Below are 22,841 nucleotides of genomic sequence, written 5' to 3'. Positions count from 1 at the left end.
ATGACATATACATGGTAGACACCCCCAAAGAAGGCGATGGCGATAAGACAGCGGAGGATAACCCCTCCAAGAAGCAATCCAAGCACCGACGTCAGCGGCGCCGCTCTAAGTCCCGCCATAGCAAAAACAACGATACCGTCACAAGAGACAATAACGCTCCGGATAGTGCCGAAGACGACGATAATCCCCTCCAGCCAGACCTCGAGCGGGAGGATGAACAAGCTAGTCCTCCGGAACAGGCAGCTGACGGAGAATCAGAGGATGACAATTACATGCCTCTCTCCGAAGACGAGGTGAGCCTCGGTGACGACGAATTTATCGTGCCTGAGGATCCCGTCGAGCAAGAGCGCTTCAAGCGCCGGCTTATAGCAACAGCAAACAGCCTGAAGAAAAAGCAACAACAGCTTCAAGCTGATCAAGATCTGTTAGCGGATAGATGGACTGAAGTCCTGGCGGCCGAGGAATACGAACTCGAACGCCCAACAAAGAGTTACCCAAAGCGCAGGTTGCTACCCCAACTCGAGGAGGAAGCATTAAAACCCGAGTATGATGCGTCTGATCGGCCTCCTCGTGGCCGAGACAGAGGGGCATATCAGCCCGAAGTCCAGCCCGCACCCCGTCGCCAGACAAACAAAAACACCAAGGCCCGGGGCAACACGTGGGAACTGCGAGACGTATTGGGAAACAAAGCAGGACATACAAGATCGATCTACGGATCACGGGGTCGCGCCCCAACGCGTGACGGTGATCGTCACGCCGGATACACTAAAAGCAAGTCCGGCCGGGCCGAATACAGCAGACAAGACTCGCATGAACTGTGTCGTGACATAGCCCGGCACAGAGGCGCCGCACACCCCCTATGCTTCACTAATGAAGTAATGGATCATGAATTCCCAGAAGGGTTTAAACCCATGAACATTGAATCATATGATGGTACTACAGACCCCGCGGTATGGATAGAGGGTTTCTTCCTCCACATTCACATGGCCCGCGGGAACGACCTACACGCCATCAAGTACCTCCCGCTAAAACTCAAAGGGCCGGCTCGGCATTGGCTGAATAGCTTGCCGGCAAACTCCATCGGAAGTTGGGAGAGCCTGGCAGATGCATTCCTGGACAATTTCCAGGGCACTTATGTGCGACCGCCAGATGCTGACGATTTAAGTCATATAACTCAGCAGCCAGGGGAATCGGCTAGGAAATTCTGGACCCGGTTCCTAACTAAGAAGAACCAAATTGTTGAGTGTCCGGATGCAGAGGCCTTAGCGGCATTTAAGCATAACATCCGTGACGAGTGGCTCGCCCGGCACCTCGGTCAAGAGAAGCGAAAAAACCATGGCAGCCCTCACAACACTTATGACCCGCTTTTGTGCGGACGAAGATTGCTGGTTGGCTCGTAGTAACAACACAGCAAGCAAACCTGGCTCATCAGAGGCCAGGGATAGCAACGGCAAACCACGACGCAACAAAAACAAGCGCCGCAAACATGGTTAAAATGCCGAAGATACGGCAGTTAATGCCAGGTTTAGTGGCTCAAAGTCCGGTCAGCGGAAAGGGCCCCTCAAAAATAACAATTTGGGTCCGTCCAGTTTGGACCGCATACTCGATCGTCAATGCCAAATTCATGGCACCCCAGGGACGCCAGCCACCCATACTAATAGAGAATGCTGGGTCTTCAAACAAGCCGGCAGGGCAGGCGCGAAAAACAATAAAGGGGGGTCTCAAAGCGATGATGGCGACGAAGAGCCCAGATCACCGAACACAGGAGGGCAAAAGAAATTTCCCCCGCAAATCCAAACGGTGAACGTGGTAAACACCACCCAAATTCCCAAACCGGACCCGACACGCACCCCTAGGAATGCCGACTTAACGGAAACAGCCGTCCCACAATATACACTAGGGCCGGTCACTTTCAACCACACAGATCGTCCGGTCAACGCCAATCAGGGCAATCCAGCCGCACTAGTCCTTGACCCAATAATTAACGGGTTCTGCTTCACACGAGTCCTTTTGGACGGAGGCAGCAGTCTAAACCTACTTTATCAGGACACACTGCGCAAGATGGGCATCGATCATTCGATGATCAAACCCACTACAGCCACTTTCAAAGGCATTATACCAGGTGTGGAAGCCAGTTGTACAGGCTCCATTGCCCTCGAGGTAGTCTTCGGATCACCAGACAATTACCGCACCAAAGAGTTAACCTTCGAAATCGTCCCCTTCCGCAGTGATTATCAGGCACTGCTCGGACGAACCACGTTCGCTCGATTTAACGCGGTGCCACATTACGCCTACCGTAAGCTCAAGATGCCCGGTCCACGCGGCGTCATCATGGTTAAGGGCAAGGCCGACCTTTCCTCCGGCAGCAACAAGTACACCGCTGCCTTAACAGCAAAAGCAATGAGCAGCACCTTGCAGCTGAACCTCGAGTCGACGGCCAGGCTCCCGATACCGCCAAAGGACTTCGAACTACTTCGCGGCAGCATAGCCCGGCTCCTCCAGAGCTCAATTAAACACTCCGGCGAAGGCCAAGATAGGCCGCATACAGCGGCTCAACTGCTCTCTGGCACACAAACATTTCTTACATTTCATTTACAGGCTCACCTTTGCGTCGACCAGGACGGGCAATACTCCGGATCCGCATGCAGCTTCGTCCCCCCTTGTCTCAGCAGGTGCCACAGTCATATTTCTTTTCCATTATTACCTGTCTTATACGCATCGACGTACTATTCAAATAAAATATGTGGATTTGTATAACGCTTCTCTGCTGTCAATTCTTATTAAAACTCTTTTGTCGAGTGGCATCCGTACGCCGCGATATGCCTTTAAACGTGCCAGGGGCTTCGTTTTACCCACAATACGGCAATAATGTCCGAACACCTTCGTGGAAGTTCGGCACCCCGAACTTATAGCATTATATGCATTAGCTCCGAATCATGTCTTGGGTCAATAGTTGGGTTTGCCCGGCTCCCATGTTTTGGTACCTTACGTTCCGCTATATCGGCTAAGGTAGCACTGGGAGAACTACTGCGATTGTGTCCCGGTTCTTCCGGACGAGCACCTCAGTAGAGAAAGCCGAAAACTGACTGTCATGATACGGCGAGAGCTGGTCAGCTGTTCGAGAGGTCATAAAATCTTTAAGGATTTCTCCCGCATAATGCCATAACCAATGCAGCGTGCGATGGATCGTTTTTTCTCCGATCAGGTGCTTATAGAGCCCCTAGTACGGTATTCCAAACACCAGGGGCTGCGCCTACCTTACTAAAGCTCCTATGGCTAAGTGAGAGTGATAAAGCCCTATAGTCCGATTGCCTGGTTCGTTGTGCTGAGCACCTCCTTTGAAGGACCCAAAAACTGGGATAAAGAGTGCTCAGGTATATCCCGAACACCTCGTACTTCTTACGTGGGGGCAGAAGCCGACGACTGGCCAACTCTCAGGTTCAACATATAAAACGAACGCACAGGAGGGTAAACTTTTATATAACAGGAAATAAATAGTATAAATGACCCTGTTCAGACATTTACAAAGGACGACATGCTTCGCATTCATGGAAATATAATGTCCTTGGTGCATAGCTCCGCTGCAAGGTAGGATCCTTTAAGGACATTTTCATAATATAATTCGGGCTTGCGGTGCTCCTTCCCCTCTGGCGGCCCCTCGGTCATCAGCTTCTCAGCATCCATTTTCCCCCAGTGCACCTTTGCGTGGGCGAAGGCCATTCGTGCACCCTCTATGCAGACCGACCGCTTGATGACATCAAGTCGGGAGCAAGCGCTTACAAGCTGCTTCACGAGCCCGAAGTAGCTGCTTGGAATCAGCTCGGCGGGCCTTAGCCGGATAATCAAATTCTTCATGGCTAGTTCCACCACCTTATGCAGTTCGATCAACTGTTTCAGTTGATCGATAAAAGGCACCAGATAATTCGGTGCCAAATACTGCGACCAGAAGAGCTTATACGCAGTGTTCCTTTCTTTGGTCCGGTAGAATTGGGCAGCATCCGCTATGCTGCGGGGCAGCTCCGCAAATACCCCTGGAGAAATCCGAGTTCAAAATCAGAAACATAATCTTCTCCTCAAAAACTTGCTTTACAAGGAAAAAGCCTTACCCGCCGCGATCTTCCTCGCCTCTTGGATCCCCGCAGGGCGCTTTGGGTTTCCCCCCGGGCATCGCTCGCGGCCTGATGCGCCCTGGTGAGTTTGGATTCTTTCTCCGTTAAACTCTGCTCCAAGGTCTCGCATTTCTTCACGGCCTGTTGCAACTCCTGCTCAGCTTTAATAACCCTGGCCTAGCACTTCTCACGGAGGGCCTGCTCTGCGGCTGCCTTTTCCTCGGCCTTGGCCACAGCCTTCTTAAGAGCCTCGACTTCGGTCATCATCCCTAGAGAAAATCAGGGAACATATTCTATAATACTGGAAAATTGATCGGACTAAACGCGAACAAGACTTGTGCATACCCTGTTTATCTCCCAACTTCATTTTCAACTGGCCAAGTTCTTCTTTGGCCCGCTCCAAACTTTGATTCAGTCCGAGGATTTCCGCAGTATGGGAGGCAACAGCCGCTACAGACGCCTGCTTATAACAGAAGAGAAATAGATGTCATTCAATGAGTCTTCCTGTGAACATAAATTTGATCCTCTGTCCGGTTTCTTCTTTCACCGAATAGTGTATCAGGGGCTACTATCCATACTATGACACTCTTCGAAAAACATACCTCAAAACCTTTTATAAGGCTGATACAGGCTCCATTCAGTCCACTCTCAGCAGACTGGATCTTCTCAATCACAGCACCCATAAGGGCACGGTGTTCATCGACAATGGAGGCGCTCTTCAGCGCCACCAACAAAGCATCCGATGCCTCTGGTTGGACAAAGGTTGCCGGTATACCCCCTCCAGTTGAAAGAGGCTGCCTGCTTGATTCTGGAGCCGTATTGGTCTTCGGAACTGCATCCGGCTGGGAGCCAAATTCAAGATGGCCCCCGCCGTCAGCTCCCGTGGGAATTTGCTCCCCCATGTGTTCGGCCCCTGAAGTTTGACCTTCAGGCGCCGCCTTCACGGTCTTTTCCTCTCCTCCTTGGCCGGGGTCCCTCTGGGACGAAGCCTCGGTGGTAGTCACCTGTTCGAAGGAAGGGGCCTTCGGGGGCGTCCCGCTTTCCATAGCATCTGAGCTCAGCGAATCCTCTGATGAGGATTGTTCGCTACGGGACCTCGCCGGACTACAAAACATATGGCTCAGGTTAAAATATTACGCCATGATGAGTCTGGACGCATAAATGTGTTAGGACTGTATATACTCACGGGTTCACCAGGGGCTGGGCCTTGGGATCCCACGCCGGGCCGCTGTCGGCGGCGGCAATGGACTCCTCCGGAAGAGGAGCTTTTCCCCTTTTGGGCGACTCGGCCTCCAAGTGTGCGGTGGCCGTCCTCTTCTTTCTTTCCCCCGCAGGGGATTCATCTTCTTCCTCCTCGTCGTCCTCTTCGGAGGCGGAACGGGCATCAGAGCCTTCGGATATTGTATCCGAAGTGCCGCGGTGACGAAGGCCGGCCCGGGTCTTCTTGGCCCCCTTCTCGGCCGTCTTCTTCGACACCTTGTAAGGCGTCGGGACCAGCATCTTCGTCAGAAGTGGGACGGCCGGTTCTTCGGGCAGTGGGGCCGGACAATGGATCCGCTCCGCCTTCTTCGTCCAGTCGTAGGAGAGTTGTAGAAAACACATTAAGCGCTTCCCTTGGGTTATGCGGATAAAAAGTACGATTACTTACCGAACTTGCAGGGCGGGACAGTTGGTACCCGCGGTCTTCGCCGGAGTCCGGCCACGATTTGCTGGACTTGAAGAGCACCTTCCAGATGTCCTTGTGCGAGGATCCAAAAAGCTCTCGCAAGGTTTGGTGCTTGGCCGGATCGAATTCCCATAGATTGCAAGTCTGGTGTTGACAAGGCAAGATCCGGCGAAGTAACATCACCTGGACCACATTGACAAGTTCAATGTTCTTGTCTCCCATATCTTTAATACGCGTCTGGAGCACCGACAATTCGTCGGACGAGGACCAGTTCAGGCCCTTCTTGACCCAGGATGTAAGCCGCAGGGGGGCACTGGATCCAAACTCGGGAGTAGCGGCCCATTCCATGCCGCGCGGCTCGGTGATGTAAAACCACTGCTGTTGCCACTCCTTGACAGAATCGTTAAAGGTGCCTGTTGGCCATGTAACGTTGGGCATCTTGCTCACCATAGCGCCCCCACACTCGGCGTGCTCGCCACCCACTACCTTGGGCTTCACATTAAAAATCTTCAGCCATAAGCCAAAATGTGGCGAGATGCGGAGAAAAGCCTCGCACACGACAATGAATGTCGAGATGTTGAGGAAGGAATTAGGGGACAGATTGTGAAGATCGATCCCATAATAATACATGATGCCGGGAACGAACGGGTGGAGGGGAAACCCTAGCCCGCGGACTAAGTGAGGGAGGAATACAACCCTCTCGTGGGGTTCCAGGGTAGGGACGATCTGTCCCGCCGTCGGGAGACGATGGCTGATTTTCTTGGCCAGATACCCGGCCTCCCGAAGCTTTTTGATATCCTTCTCCCGGACGGTAGAGGCCATCCATTTGCCTCCTGCTCCGGATCCGGACATTTTTGGAAGGCCTTTGTGGGCAGAAAAGATGAACGCTTGGGCGCTGGAGCTTGAGCGGAGGGGAATGGATCGGGAAGGAGAAAGCGTGGGTGCGAAAGGGAGTCCTTATCCCCTTATAAAGGCAGCAGGGATTCTGCGCCTCCCCACTTTCCTGGTAAAACTGCTTATTCCCCAAGCGCCGTAATTGATGGTGCGGTTGGGTTACCCACACCCGTATTGATGAGAATCCCGTGATAAGGGGACACGATCTCTGCTTTGACAAGACGGGCCAAGAAAACCGCCTCGCAATATGTGCAGTTGCTGGTTGAGAAAAACGGTTCGAATAATGACCGGGCCGTAGTGTGATGTCATGCTGCAGAATGTGTCAGCAGTTTAGATTTGTGGAAATATTATTCTCTCTACGGTGTATGTGGAGTTTGTTTTGCAGAGCCGGACACTATCCTTGTGTTCGAAATCTTCCATGGAGTATTCGGAGGAGGAACCCGCCTTCCAATACCGAAGACAATCTGCGCGCCAGACTCATCGTCATTGAAGCCTGGTTCAGGGGCTACTGAGGGAGTCCTGGATTAGGGGGTCCTCGGACAGCCGGACTGTTGGACTATGAAGATACAAGATTGAAGACTTCGTCCCGTGTCCTGATGGGACTCTCCTTGGCGTGAAAGGCAAGCTTGGCAATACGGATATGTAGATCTCCTCCCTTGTAACCGACTCTGTGTAACCCTAGCCCCCTCCGGTGTCTATATAAACCGGAGGGTTTAGTCCGTAGGACAACAACAATCATACCATAGGCTAGCTTCTAGGGTTTAGCCTCTACGATCTCATGGTAGATCAACTCTTGTAATACTCATATCATCAAGATCAAGCAAGCAGGAAGTAGGGTATTACCTCCATCGAGAGGGCCCGAACCTGGGTAAACATTGTGTCCCCCGCCTCCTGTTACCATCCGCCTTAGACGCACAGTTCGGGACCCCCTACCCGAGATCCGCCGGTTTTGACACCGACACCCCGGGCCCCCAAAATCTCAGGACCGGCCCTTTCATTTCATTTTCTTTCTTCACTAAGGGTAATAACAATGTGACCAATTCATTCTTTCTTAGGAAACTTCTTATTTGCAAAAAATCCACCATTATATGCTTATCCTTCCACATGTGACCAATTCATGCATGTGATCCACATGCTGAAGGCCGAGAGAAACATGGTCGCGCGCAGTGACCACATGAAAAGACATACAATATACATTTTTAAGGTAAGACATGCAATATAAATTTAGCAGACACCGAATAATAAGATAAAGCAGACAAGTTTATATATAATTCCCTGGCCTGTAATTGGCATACATTTGTGAATTTGATCTCCCAAAAATCCTAATGGATAGTACCAATAGGACCGTTTTAACTAATAATCCAGCTCTTGGCCTGAAGGACTCACATGACTAATAGAGTAATTAATACTAGGTAGTGGACTCTTTGTGTTTTATTTAGTGTACTAGTATGCAGTGGAGAAGGGCATACCCTTGTCATAGACCCTCTGAAGAGAGTCTGAATGAGACATTAATTTATGTGCGCGTTATCAGGACGGCCGTCATCTAGAAAAAGTTGTTGATCACACAACCCCACGGAACCGCAGCAGATAATGGATGTTTGTGATGAGCGTTACCAGCAGGCATCGGCAGTCGAACTGAGATTTTGTTGGATGGCCCAACCCTTCCAATTTTAAAGGAAGTAGCCATACGGGACCGTGTGCCCCAGGACTTCATGGCCATGCCATACCCAAACACGTCCTTGAACGGCGTCGTGGGCACGCCGAACACCACAGGATTAGCAGGCGACGAGCTGGGCTGCTGGTTTATGAACTCCACGATGCTCCCCATGAGCCTCTTGCTGGTGGCCCTCAGCGGACTGTAGAGGTGGAAGCCGTGGTCCTCGCCTTCGGACTCCACCACTGTCACCTCGCGGCGCCCCGGCGTCATCCAAGGCCACGGCGCGTCGTGATCACGCATGCGGGCCGCCAGGCCGAGGCCGCGGTCCCGCAGAGAGTCCTTCCCGGCCACGGCGATGAGCACGCGGCGGCAAGCCAGCGATGAGACCTCCGAGGCCGGAGGGTCGATCCGGGGGTCGTCGTTGCCGGACTGGCCGGCCGTCACGAACGGCCACAGACGGTCCACCCCGTACGGCGGGAACACCGCCGCAAGGCCCGCAACGCCCTCGCTGTCGTCCCACGCGAGCTCCGAAGGCAGCCGCTTGGCTCCCCAGAAGTAAGGCTGCACCATGATCAGCCCCGCAATGTCCATCATGTCGTCGTTGACTTCGTGGCTGGCGCGGACTGCCGTGTGGTAGACGACGTTGCCGCCCGCGCTGTCGCCGGCCAGGAATGTTCGCGCAGGGTCGGCGTAGCTGGCCAGCCAAGGGTCGGACATGGAAGCCGCCCACTGGAGCGCGGCCCACGCGTCGTCGTAGGCTGCGGGTATGGGGAACTCCGGCGCTAGACGGTACTCCACCGACACGACGAGGGCCCGGGCGCTGGCGGCGAGGGAGGTCGCGTAGCGGTGGTACGTCCGGCCGAGAGCGCTCTCCGTGCAGAACGAGCCGCCATGGACGTAGAGGACGAGAGGAAGCCCATTCCTGCGTGCGGTCCCGGCGGCACGGGACGGGAGGAACAGGCGCACAGACACGCCGGTGGCCATGTCGACGACGACGTCCCTCGTCGCCACCCCACGGTTGCCGCCCTGATCCGGCGACGCCAGCACGAATGGGCTGCGCAGGAAACGCTCGATGCTGCCGTCCTTGTACTTGCGTATGAAGGGGTACATGTCCACGGAGATGTCATGTCCGTCCTTCTCATTCGCTGGAGATGTCTTGTTTGCATGCATGGCGCAGTTGAGATGCTTTACTTTGGAACTCTTGTTTTCAGTTGTGCCGCTGCATCCCGCGTCGTTGGCTGCCGAATTTATAGAGCCATTTCCGTCACACAGCTCCCAGCTTTCCACGTCCACCGCAACAAAGTGGCTACCACCTTTCCACGACCCCACCTTTCATGGATCCACCTAACCTCTTATACTCCTTCCGTCCCATAATATAAAAATGTTTTTAACACTGCACGGCTTATATTATGGGACGGAGGAAGTTTCATTTATTGTACAACAGTTAACTACGTTAATGCTAACCTCTTATATCATTTATTTTGCAATGGGTTCCTATGAGTTATTCCTTTTACCAAGGGGTACTATATTGAGTGATTTAGATCCTGATGTTATTCATTTTTATGGTCTTTTCACTATATTCAGAAGCAGACTGTGTCGGGACTGTTCCCGTTCCTGGGCTATATTGCTATCTTCACTCACGTTCTAGATTGTGCTTTATAACATCTTATTATTTTTGGCCACTGTTGTTAACTTACTCAAATCAACATGCGTACAGGTATGTTCATGTCCTGATGGTGATGTAGGGCATGTGTCGAGGATGCTTCAGGATTGCCTTCTTTGGAACTTCTAATGCACTACATTGCAGCTTAGGAGTACTAAAAATATGGTTCCTACTACAACTACCTTTGTTTTATATACAATTTATATTTAAACCACACATTTACGATACAAATATCTGGAAATGAAATTTGTCATATAATTGATTCCAATTGCTATCATCTTTTTGATGTGGATGTTAGATAAAAAATACACAACCGATCCCCGCAGCAACGCGCGGGGTATCATCTAGTAATTTATAGTCCGAGCGACACGTCTAGAAAGCAAACTATTACCAAGGTTGTTTCTTTGCACAAAACTTGGTTCAGTCTTTCCTCTTATGTAACAAGCGAAGAAGTGAGCTTTCAAAAATATTATTAAAGAACGTAGAAGAAGGGTACATTTGACTACATAAATATGTAAGTATAGATGGATAAACAGAAAATATTGTTGACAGATTAATAGCCTATCTTTCAAAATAGATGCTTTATGTCTATTGTGCATATGGTTTCTGCCAATTACCTTGTCATAAATAAAAATTAGTACACGTTTCTACCGACTACCTTGTGAAAAATCATAATTATTTGTCAGTACACTGTGACAAAATCATTAACAACATCTTGCCTCGCGGGAGCTAATAGCAAATATTAGTCTAGTTATTTATGGAGTAGTACGTAGTGAATACTCTTAAGGTGCTCGATTTGGGACAGAAACGTACAAAATCAGTTTTTTTTCTTTTTAACAAAAATAGGGTGAGTCGGAGATACTGAAGGACACGCTAGGCCCCACCTATTAATATTCATTCATTGAGGAGAGAGATTAGCTATGGGACGGCGCGACACACGTGGTTGGGCGCTCTGCACTTGACCGACAGCGTCTAACGCGTGAACGCGTGACCAGCATTGACTAGCTGTGTACACACTCCGTCGGCTCACATATTTTTTATACACATACACATCCGAGCAAGTACGTAGGCAGCTCACTGTGGGACGACGATAGATATCTTGAGGCCACACACCAATTGATTGTTTGTTGAATCTTGCCGTCCGTAACGATAAATTCATACTACGATTCCAGTACGCGATTACACATGCATCACAATGATTGGGAGAGGGCCGCTGGATTGATTGATCATGGTAGGTGGAGGGCACAGCTTCGTTGTTTGTTCCTCCGTCCATCTTCATGCATGTGTCCTATGCGTCACACATGATTACATAGCAGCCACACATGCATCACGGACTGGGCGAGGGCCGCAGGATTGATTGATCGTGGTACGTGGAGGGCACAGCTTCGTTGTTTGTTCCTCCGTTGATCTACATGCGCACGTACACTACGGTCGCTATCCTGTCCTATGCACTTAACACAAGTCTTTCCTAACTACTCCCTCCGTCTCCTAATACAAAAGTAGTTTTTATATTAGTGTAGTGTCGAAAACGCTAATGCTCTTATATTATGAACTAAGGGAATAGTATATATGTACATTCATTTCTTAGAGCATCTACAGCCGCATATGACAAATATGACCCCTCACGTGGACGGGCCTGGGCGCATCTGCGGGCAGTGACAGGGCACTTCTCAAATTAATACTACTGCATCCGGACATTTCATACTAGATTCTTAAATCCATACAAAAGCATGCAAACGATAAAACCTGCGTACTACGTAGAGATCTAACTACTCCTCCTCGGAGATGTCGACAATCTCCGTGCCCGGCTCTGGCAGCATGGGCGGCAGCGGCAGCTCCCGAGCTCCGACGCCTCTGCTCCGGCCTCCTCCTCCTCCTCCTCTATCTCAGCGCCGAGTTCGACGAAGAGCGCGTCGGACACCGCCTCCTCCTGCCGGAGAAACCGCCTCGTTGAACCCCTGCTCCGGTAGCTTTGCCTCGTCCTCCTCAAGATCCACTACCTCCATCAGCTCCGACAGCGGCTCTCCCTCGTCCCAGTCCGACTGCTGCTCCTCGTCCTCCTCCAGCTCTGGCGAGTCCGGAGACAGCCCGACAGCGATGCGGACGGCGCGCCTTGTCTGGATCTCCTCCACGATCTACCTCTGGCACTCCGGCGTGAGCAAAGTGTACGTGGTGACCAGCCGCCGGACCATGGCGATGCGGGAGAGTGTGGGAGAGCAGGGGTGAGGAGGCGGACGAGCTCGGGTGGCGGCGCAAAGAGGGACGATGTGGATGGGCTAGGGTTGCGGGCCCCAGGCAGACTTAAATAGCCGGATTTGGCCTCGGGCGGCAAGCTAGAGCGGCGCCACGTGTTGTTCACACTGCAGCGACGGAGGAGGCCTCTGTCGGACCGCCGAGTTTCCGGGTGAGTCCGCGTGGGACCCCATCGTCAGTCCTACGTGGCGGAAACGCCCGGGCGCCCACATATCCGCCCCATATTTGAGCTAGATATGATGGGTGTCGGCCAGCCCGGGCGTTTGAGGCCCGTTTGAGGGGCCCGTCTGGGTCAAAAATAGTGATCGGTCAGTGACCGGGCGGCCTGTCCGGATGTATGAGCCGAGTTTGGGACGCCTGGCTGTAGATGCTCTTAGCCCACAAGTGTGAGATCGGGGTACTTGCGTGGCTCCTCTGCTGGTCTCACAAGTTGAATTCAAGGGAGGTTAGAGATTCTGGGAGGGTACATGCACACGTGGGTGGGTCCTTTGCACCTGACCAACAACCTCCAGCGTGACTGCGACTTCGAAGGAGTGTTCTCACACGTAGCACTGCCAGTCTTTGTCACCGTTTGTGACCAGGTTGTTGGAATTTGATCTCAGGTCATAACGGACCGAGAGAAAAGGGGAGCTCTTCTCCAGGTTTTGTGCTATGATTCAAGGCACACAAAAAGGCAATTTTTGGTTTGGTCCCTTAGCACCAAGTATAAAAAGAAAAGGTGGTGCCCCTTGGGAAATGACAAACACATACATGAGATAACCCCAACAAACTTCTAAAGGCCGATCCTATAAGGGAGCACAAAGGGATTAGAAGGCCATCAGAATCCGAACGCGGATTTATAAAACACGGGCTTCTGGACACCTCTTATCCATACCCTTCAATATTGCTTTGAGATCCGTGCGACACAACTAACTTACAACACGAATTTTTCTCTTTTTTGTTCCTTCAAAACAAAACAACATATGAACTTCAAACTTTGCAGGACAACAAAACATTCTTACTACAATGTGAGAAAAAACTTTCAGATTTTTTTGTCCGACATAAATGTACAAAATGAGATTTTTTGAGTAAAAAACAATATTTTTTTCTATACATGATCCACGAAAAAATCTGAAAGTTTTTTCCCACATTCTAGTTAGAATGTTTTGTCGTCCTACAAAGTTTCAGGTTCATATGTTGTTCTATTTAGGAGAAACAAAAAAGATAAAAGTTGCTCGCACGAATCGCGATGTAAGAATGAATGGCTAGATAAGGGGGTGTAGGAAAGCCTGTACTTTCTCAAATATTAACCATCAGAATCCCCTGCCACCGCAAGGCTGTGCCGGTGGCTGCCTGCTGCCATCTACACTGACCGGCCGCTGCCCATGCCGGCCATCTCTATGACGGTAGCGTTTTGGACGCCTTCTACCAATTGCTTTCTATGATTCACGCTTTCGGCCATGGGCTATTCACTCGATGCTGTTCAGCTTCGCCAACTATTGTCATGGGCTGCATCGAGTAGGGGCTGCATCAAGAGCATGGGACTTTGGCAAGCACTTGTAAGTTCACACGTTTGCGCACATGTATTGGTGTTCAAATCCAGAGATCCAGATCTAATTTAATGTTAACCTAAAGTATTATTTCTAACATAGGTACGTCCGTGTTAATTTGTTAGTAGTACCAAGCATTGGTTCTGTGAAGCCTTGACAATTCCAATGGGTTCTGTTGGCATTCGTAGATGCAAGTTCACATGAATGCCATGTGGCCACGTAAGTACGTCCTGGCTTTGTTGCGTGGTGCACTGTCATCCGTAGTGCTACCAGAATAGACTCACCACTCGCTCGCTGTATCCACCCCGTGTGTTCAAATAATCATTGAACGTACGATAGCTATCGCTGGCGACGATGGACCATCAATCTTCTTGCATGTGCACATGTGTTATGGTAGCTACCCCTGTCCTATGCACGTACGCACAAATCTTTCTTTATTATAACTTCTTTTTCACATCGGACTTCATACATACATTTATTGGACCTACACAATCATTAATGAACAACATGTTCTCCAAGGAATAGTGTCCTATTGAAAGGACATTCAGTTTGGCAGAATTATGTAGCTTCTTTTTTTATGCAATCTCGCGAACGTTTACTCAACCGCCACAATCTTTACAGGGAGGAAAGGAATACCATCAGGCCGGCCTAACCAAACATGGCGGCCAGCTCCAAGAGTCAAAGTATGTTTCGCTAAATCGTGAGACTCGACATTTGAGCTCCTAAATTCGTGAACTATATTACATGAAATAAAAGTAGATAAGTGTAGTTTGCTCTCCTAGATGATTTCTCCTTATGCAACACTCCGTTGTGAACTTCTTTTACTATCCCTTGCAATCCGATGCCACATGAATATAGTTCTGGTTCAGATCCTCGGCTAGAACTAGCCCCTCTCTGATAGCTAGGGCTTCTAAAGTAGCTGGGTCATCAATATTGGTGAAAAATAAAAGCCGAAGCTCCCATAAATCTTCCCGCATGATCCCTGCAAATGGCATCGACCTCTCCGTTCGACCCCCTCCGGCAACTGCTGCATCCACGTTCAGCTTTGAGTGATGTTAAGGAGGTGCCAGCCATCCAGTCGGACGAGGGATTGCACTCCCATGGGACACCCTATTCTGAGTGAGCACTTGTAGCTTTGTTATGTACGAGGTGATGAACTCATGTATAGCATGTGAGGTCTTGAAAATACTTCAATGTATTGCTTTCCAACGGGCACCCCAGATCGCCCACATGGTCCCTACAAAGTTGGAAAATCTTCCAATGACAGCGCTCCCTGCACAGTGAAGATCCAGCCCTTCGCGTTCTCCTCCTTGTGTATACAGAACTGATCTAGGATTGCTTCGGAAGACAACGCACATGTACTCCATGACACTGATCTAGGATAGCTTTCGTATTCCATGTATCATATACGCTGCACAAGTTACAGGCTCCGGTCGTGGCCATGTGACGACGATGGAGAACCTCTCCTGATGGGATTGAGTGCCCAGCAAACCGCGAAATAAATACCCTGAGCTTCGATGAAACCTGAAGTTTTCTAGATTGACTTCTACTCCTTACTTTCCTCCTGGAGGTTTGTCGATCCCTCGCGGCCTTCTAGACAACTCTCTTTGTTTTTCTTAGTCCAGACCAACATGTGGTATGCTGACCCCTGAGTAATGTGGCCTCAAGGTTCTTCACTCCATGCCCAGAAATCCTCGACCCCCCTAGTACACAATGGGATCTTAAGTAGTGCTTCAGCATCAAACGGCGTAAAAATTGAACTAAAGGTCTTCCAACGCACTTGTCGGCTCAATAAGCTCGGAGACTTTCTATGGGGGGAGCTTGAATTAGAGAAGTGATAGGTCGTTTGTAACTCTCCCTTGCTATCCAATAATGGGCCCAAATGTTTGTGGAATTACCAGCCCCGGCGTCCCGCCTGTCTTCACCTATTGTTCAACCACCAGCCGGACCCACTGGGTGCCGCTGTCGCTTGTGACACTGCCAGCAGCTCTCTTCCGAACTTTTTTTCCAATTACTGTTCATCCAGAGCAAATGCTCCCGGTAGTAAAAATGCCTCCACCATCAAAGACATGGCACATACTTCCTTCTTATCCGTTTCCGTTTTTATCGATTGGTGCTTGCATTTCCATTGCATACGAATGTACATTGTTGCCTTCATTTTCATTTGTAGTATAAGATGATTTTCATTTTCATTGCATAGGAATGTCCATTTGCACAAGTCTTTCTTTACAACTCCCTCCATCCTATAATATCAAATGTTATGACAATAGATGTACTCACAATTTTTTTATGGAACACATATGTACTCACATATTGGTTGTAATCACATCTTATATTATGCGACAGGGGGAGTAATAATTAAAATTCTATTTACTACTACAACAATGCAAAAAAAAATTATGCTTCTGCCAACTAATTAACTTGTGAGAAATAAAAACCGGGAAGACGGCAAATATAACATTTATTATAACTGATACTATGTACTCCCTCCATCACAGTTTACACGACGCGCTTCAATTCTCATGCATTTCCACCGCCGTAGGGATTTTAGGCTCCTTTGGTTTAATGCCTAATTAATAATGGTGTGATAACCGCAATCAAGCCCATAATTTTCTCTCCATGTAGGTCTGTACACGGAGTGGAATAACTACATGCATATGTGTATGTGTGTATGCATTAATTTCTCTAGTAATAGGCGCCATGCTATAACTATCAATGTTATTTTTTAGTCCAACCGCTAATCGTCTTGGTCCGAGAGATTGTTGAAGCGCGCCCTGTAAACCTTCAAGATTTGATACCACTATAATTTAGTACTTCCTTGTTTACAAAGTTAAGTTTTTTGTTTTTAACAAAAATAGGGTTAGAAAAACTGAAGGACACGTCGGGACACACCGGTTTATATTCATGGGGAAGAGATTACCTATGGGACGACCTGACCGACAGCTTCTAACGTGCGAAGCTGGACCGCACGTTCAACGCGTGACTGCGAAAGGATCTTCCCACAGTCGCATGTAGCACTGCCGGTCTTTGGCATTGTTCGTAACCAGGTACGTCCGTGTTAATTTGTTACCGAACATTACAAATTTGTGACGCTTGACAATTCTCGTACATTGGGTTCTGTTGGCACTTGTAAATGCAAGTACACATGCATGTCATGCTGGCTTTGTTGCTTCGTGTGCGTACATACGTAGCACCAACCAGCATCGGCTAGCTGCGTGCACACCCCGTTAACTAGCCCTGTAGAAGGCACCCGGTAAATAGAAGCCATGTGGCACGGCCGTTTGCAGCTGACGGCCCCGTGATGGTTAATCCTCACTGTTTGTTTCCTATTGTTTTAATAATATAATAGATAGTGCGAGACACACTGAAGGACACGCTGGGCCCCACCGGTTTACATTAATGGGGAAGAGATTGCCTATGGGGCGACTTGACCGGCAGTGTCTAACGTGTTCAACGCGCGACTGCGAAAGGATGTTCTCACAGTCACATGTAGTACTGCCGGTCTTTGTCATCGTTCGTAACTAGGTACGTCCGTGTGAATTTTTTACCATACTCTAGATGCAAGTACACATGCATGTGATGCTGGCTTTGTTACGTCGTGTGCGTCCGTACGTAGCGCCTACCATCATTGACTAGCTGGGTCCACACTCCGTTGTTATGTGAGCACATACACATCCCAGCAAGTAGGCAGCTTATTGTTGGACGTAGTACGATGATAGTTATCTTGAGGCAACACACCATGGATTGTTTTGTTGAATCTTTCCATAGGTAAGGACAAATTCTTACTATTGACACACCATGTATTGTTTGTTGAATCTTGCCACATGTAGGGACCGAAAACAAGCGTGAGATTGACTGGGCGAGGGCCACTGGATTGATTTATCGTGGTACGTGGAGGGGACATCATCTGCATGCACTGGGCTCACAAGTCTTTCTTTACTTGCGTGGGCTCCTCTGCTGGGCTCTGGGCTCACAAGTTGAATTCAAGGGGAGGGTGCAGGCACACGCGGGTGGGTCCTTTGCACCTGACCGACAACGTCGAGCGCGACTGCAAAGGAGTGTTCTCACACGTAGCACTGCTGGTCTTTGTCGTCGTTCGTGACCAGGTACGTCCGTGTTAATTGGTTATACTACCAAACACCGGTTCTGTGAAGCCTTGACAAATCCAATGGGTGCTGTTGGCATTTGTAGATGCAAGCTCACATGTATCTCATGTGACCACGTACGTACGTGGTGGCTTTGTTGAATGGTGCACATGCAGAACTGACTCACCTCTCGCTTGCTGCGTCCACCATGTGCGTTCAAATAATCGTTGGAAGTATGATAGGTATCGCTCGCGACGACGGACCAACGGTCTTTTTTTTTAACAGGTACAATGCAAACGCTCATATATACGTGCATACACTCATCTCTACGAACGCGCACACACACCATACTTCTATGAGCACATCCGAGAGACTGAGCCGCTATATCATCTTGAGATTTACAAAGTCATTATAGGCGCCGCGTCGTTGACAGGAACATCTCCTCCCACAGAAAACGCATTGCCGAAAATCCTGAAATAAATTCAGGAATATTGCGAGCACCAGGACTTGAACTCTGGTAGGCTGAGGATACCAACCACTGCCCCTCTAACCATCCATTCATCCAACCACAGGTTGGTGCGCACCAATGATCTTTCTGCATGTGCATGTACGCTATGGTAGCTATCCCTGTCCTATATACATACGCACAAGGCATTCTTTATTAATTTCTTTTTCACGCAAGACTTGATGCATCCATTTATTGGACCTACACAAACATTAAAGGACAACATGTTCTCCCAAGGAATAGTGGCCTATTGAAAGGACATTCAGTTTTGCATAATTATGTAGTACAAATCTCCCGGCCGCACCAATGTCAGATTTTGCAAGTCGCCCGCACCCTTTATTTGTTTCCACACGAAGCGGTTACTTGTTGGGCATTTATTCAAACCTGCATATATATGAAAAAAAATATAGAAACCTCATACCTGCATGTCCCACCTTCCTGCTATAGTACTAGCATGCATGCCCCCCTTTCCGTCCTTTGTAAAAAGGCTAGTAGACCAACCCGCGCATAGTGCGGCTGATGCGCGATCATAGCGCTGGATAGGGAGCCGAATGATTCATGCAATAATAGTTAAAATTAACGGCTGATTTAGGATTTATTTAGTTTTTTTAGGCAATCTCGCGAAGGGTTTATTCAACCACCACAATATTTACAGGGACGAAAGGAATACTACCGGGCTGGCCTAACTAAACATGGTGACCAGCTCCCAAAGTGAAAGTATGCTTCGCTAAATTTTATTTTGAGCTCCTTAATTGGTGAACTATATTACATGAAATAAAAGGGTTTTGTTTTTTGCAAGGAACATGAAAAAAAGTTGATAAGTGTAGTTTGATATCCTGGATGATTGCTCTGTATGCAACACCACTTCTGTTGTGAACTTCTTCTACCACCCCTTACAATCCGATGCAACATGAATACGGTTCTGGTTCAGATCCTTGGCTAGAGCTACCCCCTCTCTGATAGCCAGGCCTTCTAAAGTAGTTAGGTCACCAATATTGGTGAAAATAAAAGCCGAAGCTCCCATAAAGATTCCTGCAGATGGCATCGACCGCTCTGTTCTGCCCCCTCCTGCCAACTGCTACATCCACGTTCAGCTTTGCGGGATGTTCAGGAGGTGCCAGCCAGCCAGTCGGACGAGGAGTTGCACTCCCATGGGACACCCTGTTTGGAGTGATCACTTGTAGCTCTGTGATGTATGAGGTGATGAAGTCGTGTATAGCATGTGGGGTCTTTAAAAACACCTCAATGTATTGCTTTCCTACGGGCACCCCAGATCGCCCACATGGTCACTACAAACTTGGTAAAAATCTTCCGATGGCTGCTCTCCCCGCATAGCGGAGATCCAGTCCTTCGCATTCTCCTCCCGGTGTATACTCAACTGAACTAGGATAGCTTCGGAAGACAACACCCATGTACTCCGGGACACTGATCTTGGATAGCTTTCATACTCCATGTATCATGTACGCCCCACAAGTTATAGAGCTCCCCGCATGTTGGTCCGGACTAAGCAAATCTTCCGATGACAGCGCTCCCAGCATAGCGGAAATCCAGTCCTTCGCATTCTCCTCCTGGTGTGTATATATATACTCAACTGAACTAGGATAGCTTGGGAAGACAATGCACATGTACTCCGCGACACTGATCTTGGATAGCTTTCGTACTCCATGTATCATGTACGTCCCACAAGTTACAGGCTCCGGTAGTTTCCATGTGACGACGATGGAGAACCTTTCCTGATGGTGTGCCTAGCCAACCGCTAAATATATACCATGAGCTTCAACGAAACCTGAAGTTTTCCATATTGACTTCTACTCCTTACTTTCTTCCCGGAGGTTTGATGATCCCTCGCGGCCCTCTAGCCAGCTCTCTCTGTTTTGCTTAGTCCGGAGCCCGGACCAATATGCGGTATGTTGATCCCACAGTAAAGTTGCCTCGAGGTTCTTCACTTCATGCCCAGAAATCATCGATCCTCCTAGTACACAATGGGATCTTAAGTATTGCTTCAGCATCAAACGACATGAGAACTGAACGGACTAGCTGTTCCAACGCACTGGTCGGCCCAATAAGCTCGGAGACTGTTTGTGGGGGAGCTTTAATTAGAGAAGTGATAGGCCATTTGTAACTCTCCCTTGGGATTCAATTATGGGCCCAAATGTTTGTGGATTCACCAGCCCCGGGGTCCCGCCCGTCTTCACATATAGTTAAACTATTTGCACTAGGCTTCAATCATATGCCTAGACGAGATATTTACACGCGTGAGCCCTGCTCCCTTTTTTTGCAGGGACCAGGAACCCTGCCCCCGCACGTCCTTAAATACTTGCCGCCTCCTCCCATCTCCCAACGCACATAAATCATTTGATCAGCCTCTCGCCTTGTTTGCTTTGTTCTTCACAAGGTACCTCGATCGTCCCCACTTCATCCAACTCTCGGGTTCAGCTATCTAGCTATCAGGTAGAATAGGAGTAGAAGGTAAGGGGGTTTTGGAACCTAAAGATCGATCGCTTTTCAACGATCTGATTCTACTTAGTATTGCATGCAGGAAAGTCACCATGGCAAGCAGCAGCAGCATCCCAGCCACCACCGTCCGTGAGATCCGTGTTGCGCAGCGTGCGGACGGGCCGGCGGCGGTGCTGGCCATCGGCACGGCGAACCCGCCCCACTGCGTGCCCCAGGGCGACTACCCCGACTACTACTTCCGCGTCACCAACAGCGACCACCTCACCGACCTCAAGCCCACCTTCGCCAAGCTATGCGGGATGACAGGCATCGGCAGGCGTTTCTTCCACCACACAGACGAACTGCTCGCTGCGCACCCGGGCATGTCCCTCGACGCCCGGCTGGACGTCGTGGCTACCGCCGCCCCGGAGCTCGCCGCGTCGGCTGCGGCGAGCGCCATCGCCGAGTGGGGCCGTCCGGCGGGCGACATCACCCATCTCGTCGTCAGCACCAACGCGGGGTCGCACGCCCCGGGCACCGATGTCCGCTTGGTGTCCCTCCTCGGTCTCCGTCATGATGTCCTGCGCACCGTGCTCCAGCTCAACGGCTGCGCTTCCGGGTGCGCCGCCCTGCGCCTAGCCAAGGACCTCGCCGAGAACAACCGCGGCGCGCGCGTCCTCGTGGCCTGCGTCGAGCTCACCGTCACTGCCTTCCGCGCGCCCGATGAGGCGGACTCCTTCGACACCCTCATTCCCCAGGGGCTCTTCGGTGACGGCGCCGGTGCCGTCATCGTGGGCGCCGACCCTGACGTCCACGAGCGCCCGCTGTTCGAGATGGTGTCTGCCTCGCAGTATGTGATACCGGACACTGAGCACATGCTCACCGTGCAGCTCGGGAGCGGTGGCATCGGCGGGACCATCGCCACCGGACTGCCAAGACTGGCGGCGGGCATCGTTGAGCGGTGCCTGCTGGATGCGTTCGGCAACCACCTAGCCATCGTCGGAGGCGTAGTCGAATGGAACAACCTCTTCTGGGCAGTGCATCCTGGCAGCAGTGCGATGCTCGACCACATCGTCAGGGCGCTCCGGCTAGCCCCGGGGAAGCTGGCGGCGAGCAGAACCGTGGTGAGAGAGTATGGTAACATGCTTGGCGCCACGGTTATCTTTGTGCTCGATGAGGTCAGGCGCCAAAGAGAAGATCCTGAAGGAGAGGGAGCTAGCCATGATGAAGACTGGGGGGTGATGATGGGATTTGGACCGGGGTTCACTGTGGAGACGATGCTGCTGCACGCTGCCACCTAGGTAATTAGAAAGAAGGAATGAAAAACACGTGGCATATGTATTCAATAAGTGCAAGCAATGCAACCATTAATATTTCCATATCCACATATCACGTATATATACGTACGTGTAAGACATGTGAACATGTGGTGTGAGAGTGGTTAAGTCCTGTAAGAGTGATCTCCAATATATGGTTATAAATATAATTTTAGCTACTTGTAAGTTGCTTGAATTGTAAATTTGGGTCAGCCAGTTTCTTGACTGTTCATTTTTGCTCTGAAATTCCTGATACGGTTTTTTTCTGGACTGTCATGGGCTTGTTTTTTGTACTGCACCCATATTTTGCTCAGTCGATTTGCTTATGGGCCGAAGCCCATTAATTGTGAGATCAAGCCCTCCTTTCTCTTCCTTTATTTCTTATGCCTTTTGTGATTTTATGTGTTTTCGTCTTTGTTTTTCGTTTTCTTCGTTAGTTGGTTTTTATTTTTCCTTTGTGGATATTTTTGCAATGTCACTATGCAATATGTGCGATAATTACATTAAAAAAAGTGCAATATTAGAGCGAAGTTGTGTGCAAAATTTTTAAAACATTCTTTTCGTTATTTTTCTTCTTTAAAGGGTAATACTATTGTTACTAATTCATTATTCTTTGTTTTAAAAAATAGTTATTATTTCATTTTATTTATTCTTAGAGGGTAAAACCAATGCCACTAATTCATTCTTTCTTAGGAATTATTTTCGCCAAAAAATTACTATTATATGTT

At 49.6% G+C, this 22,841-nt stretch overlaps 2 protein-coding genes across 2 annotated transcripts; one reads left to right on the top strand and one right to left on the bottom strand.

The window, feature by feature from the left end:
• Positions 1 to 7,911: 7,911 nt before the first annotated feature.
• On the bottom strand, positions 7,912 to 9,531 carry LOC123168229 (probable carboxylesterase 5). Its single transcript, XM_044586101.1, has one exon. It carries the CDS (start codon positions 9,494 to 9,496, stop codon positions 8,213 to 8,215), a length of 1,284 nt encoding a protein of 427 aa, XP_044442036.1. The 5' UTR covers positions 9,497 to 9,531; the 3' UTR covers positions 7,912 to 8,212.
• An 11,118-nt stretch (positions 9,532 to 20,649) lies between these two features.
• LOC123165621 (bisdemethoxycurcumin synthase) lies at positions 20,650 to 22,292 on the top strand. The gene is made up of 2 exons (XM_044583313.1): positions 20,650 to 20,756; positions 20,901 to 22,292. The coding sequence occupies exon 2, from the start codon at positions 20,911 to 20,913 to the stop codon at positions 22,096 to 22,098; it is 1,188 nt and encodes a 395-aa protein (XP_044439248.1). The 5' UTR covers positions 20,650 to 20,756; positions 20,901 to 20,910; the 3' UTR covers positions 22,099 to 22,292.
• The last annotated feature ends 549 nt before the right edge of the window (positions 22,293 to 22,841 follow it).

The sequence above is a fragment of the Triticum aestivum genome, chromosome 7D, assembly GCF_018294505.1.
Source record: "Triticum aestivum cultivar Chinese Spring chromosome 7D, IWGSC CS RefSeq v2.1, whole genome shotgun sequence".
Lineage (NCBI taxonomy): Eukaryota > Viridiplantae > Streptophyta > Magnoliopsida > Poales > Poaceae > Triticum > Triticum aestivum.
Note: the sequence above shows the minus strand (reverse complement) of the source record. Positions and strands in the feature narration are given on the sequence as shown.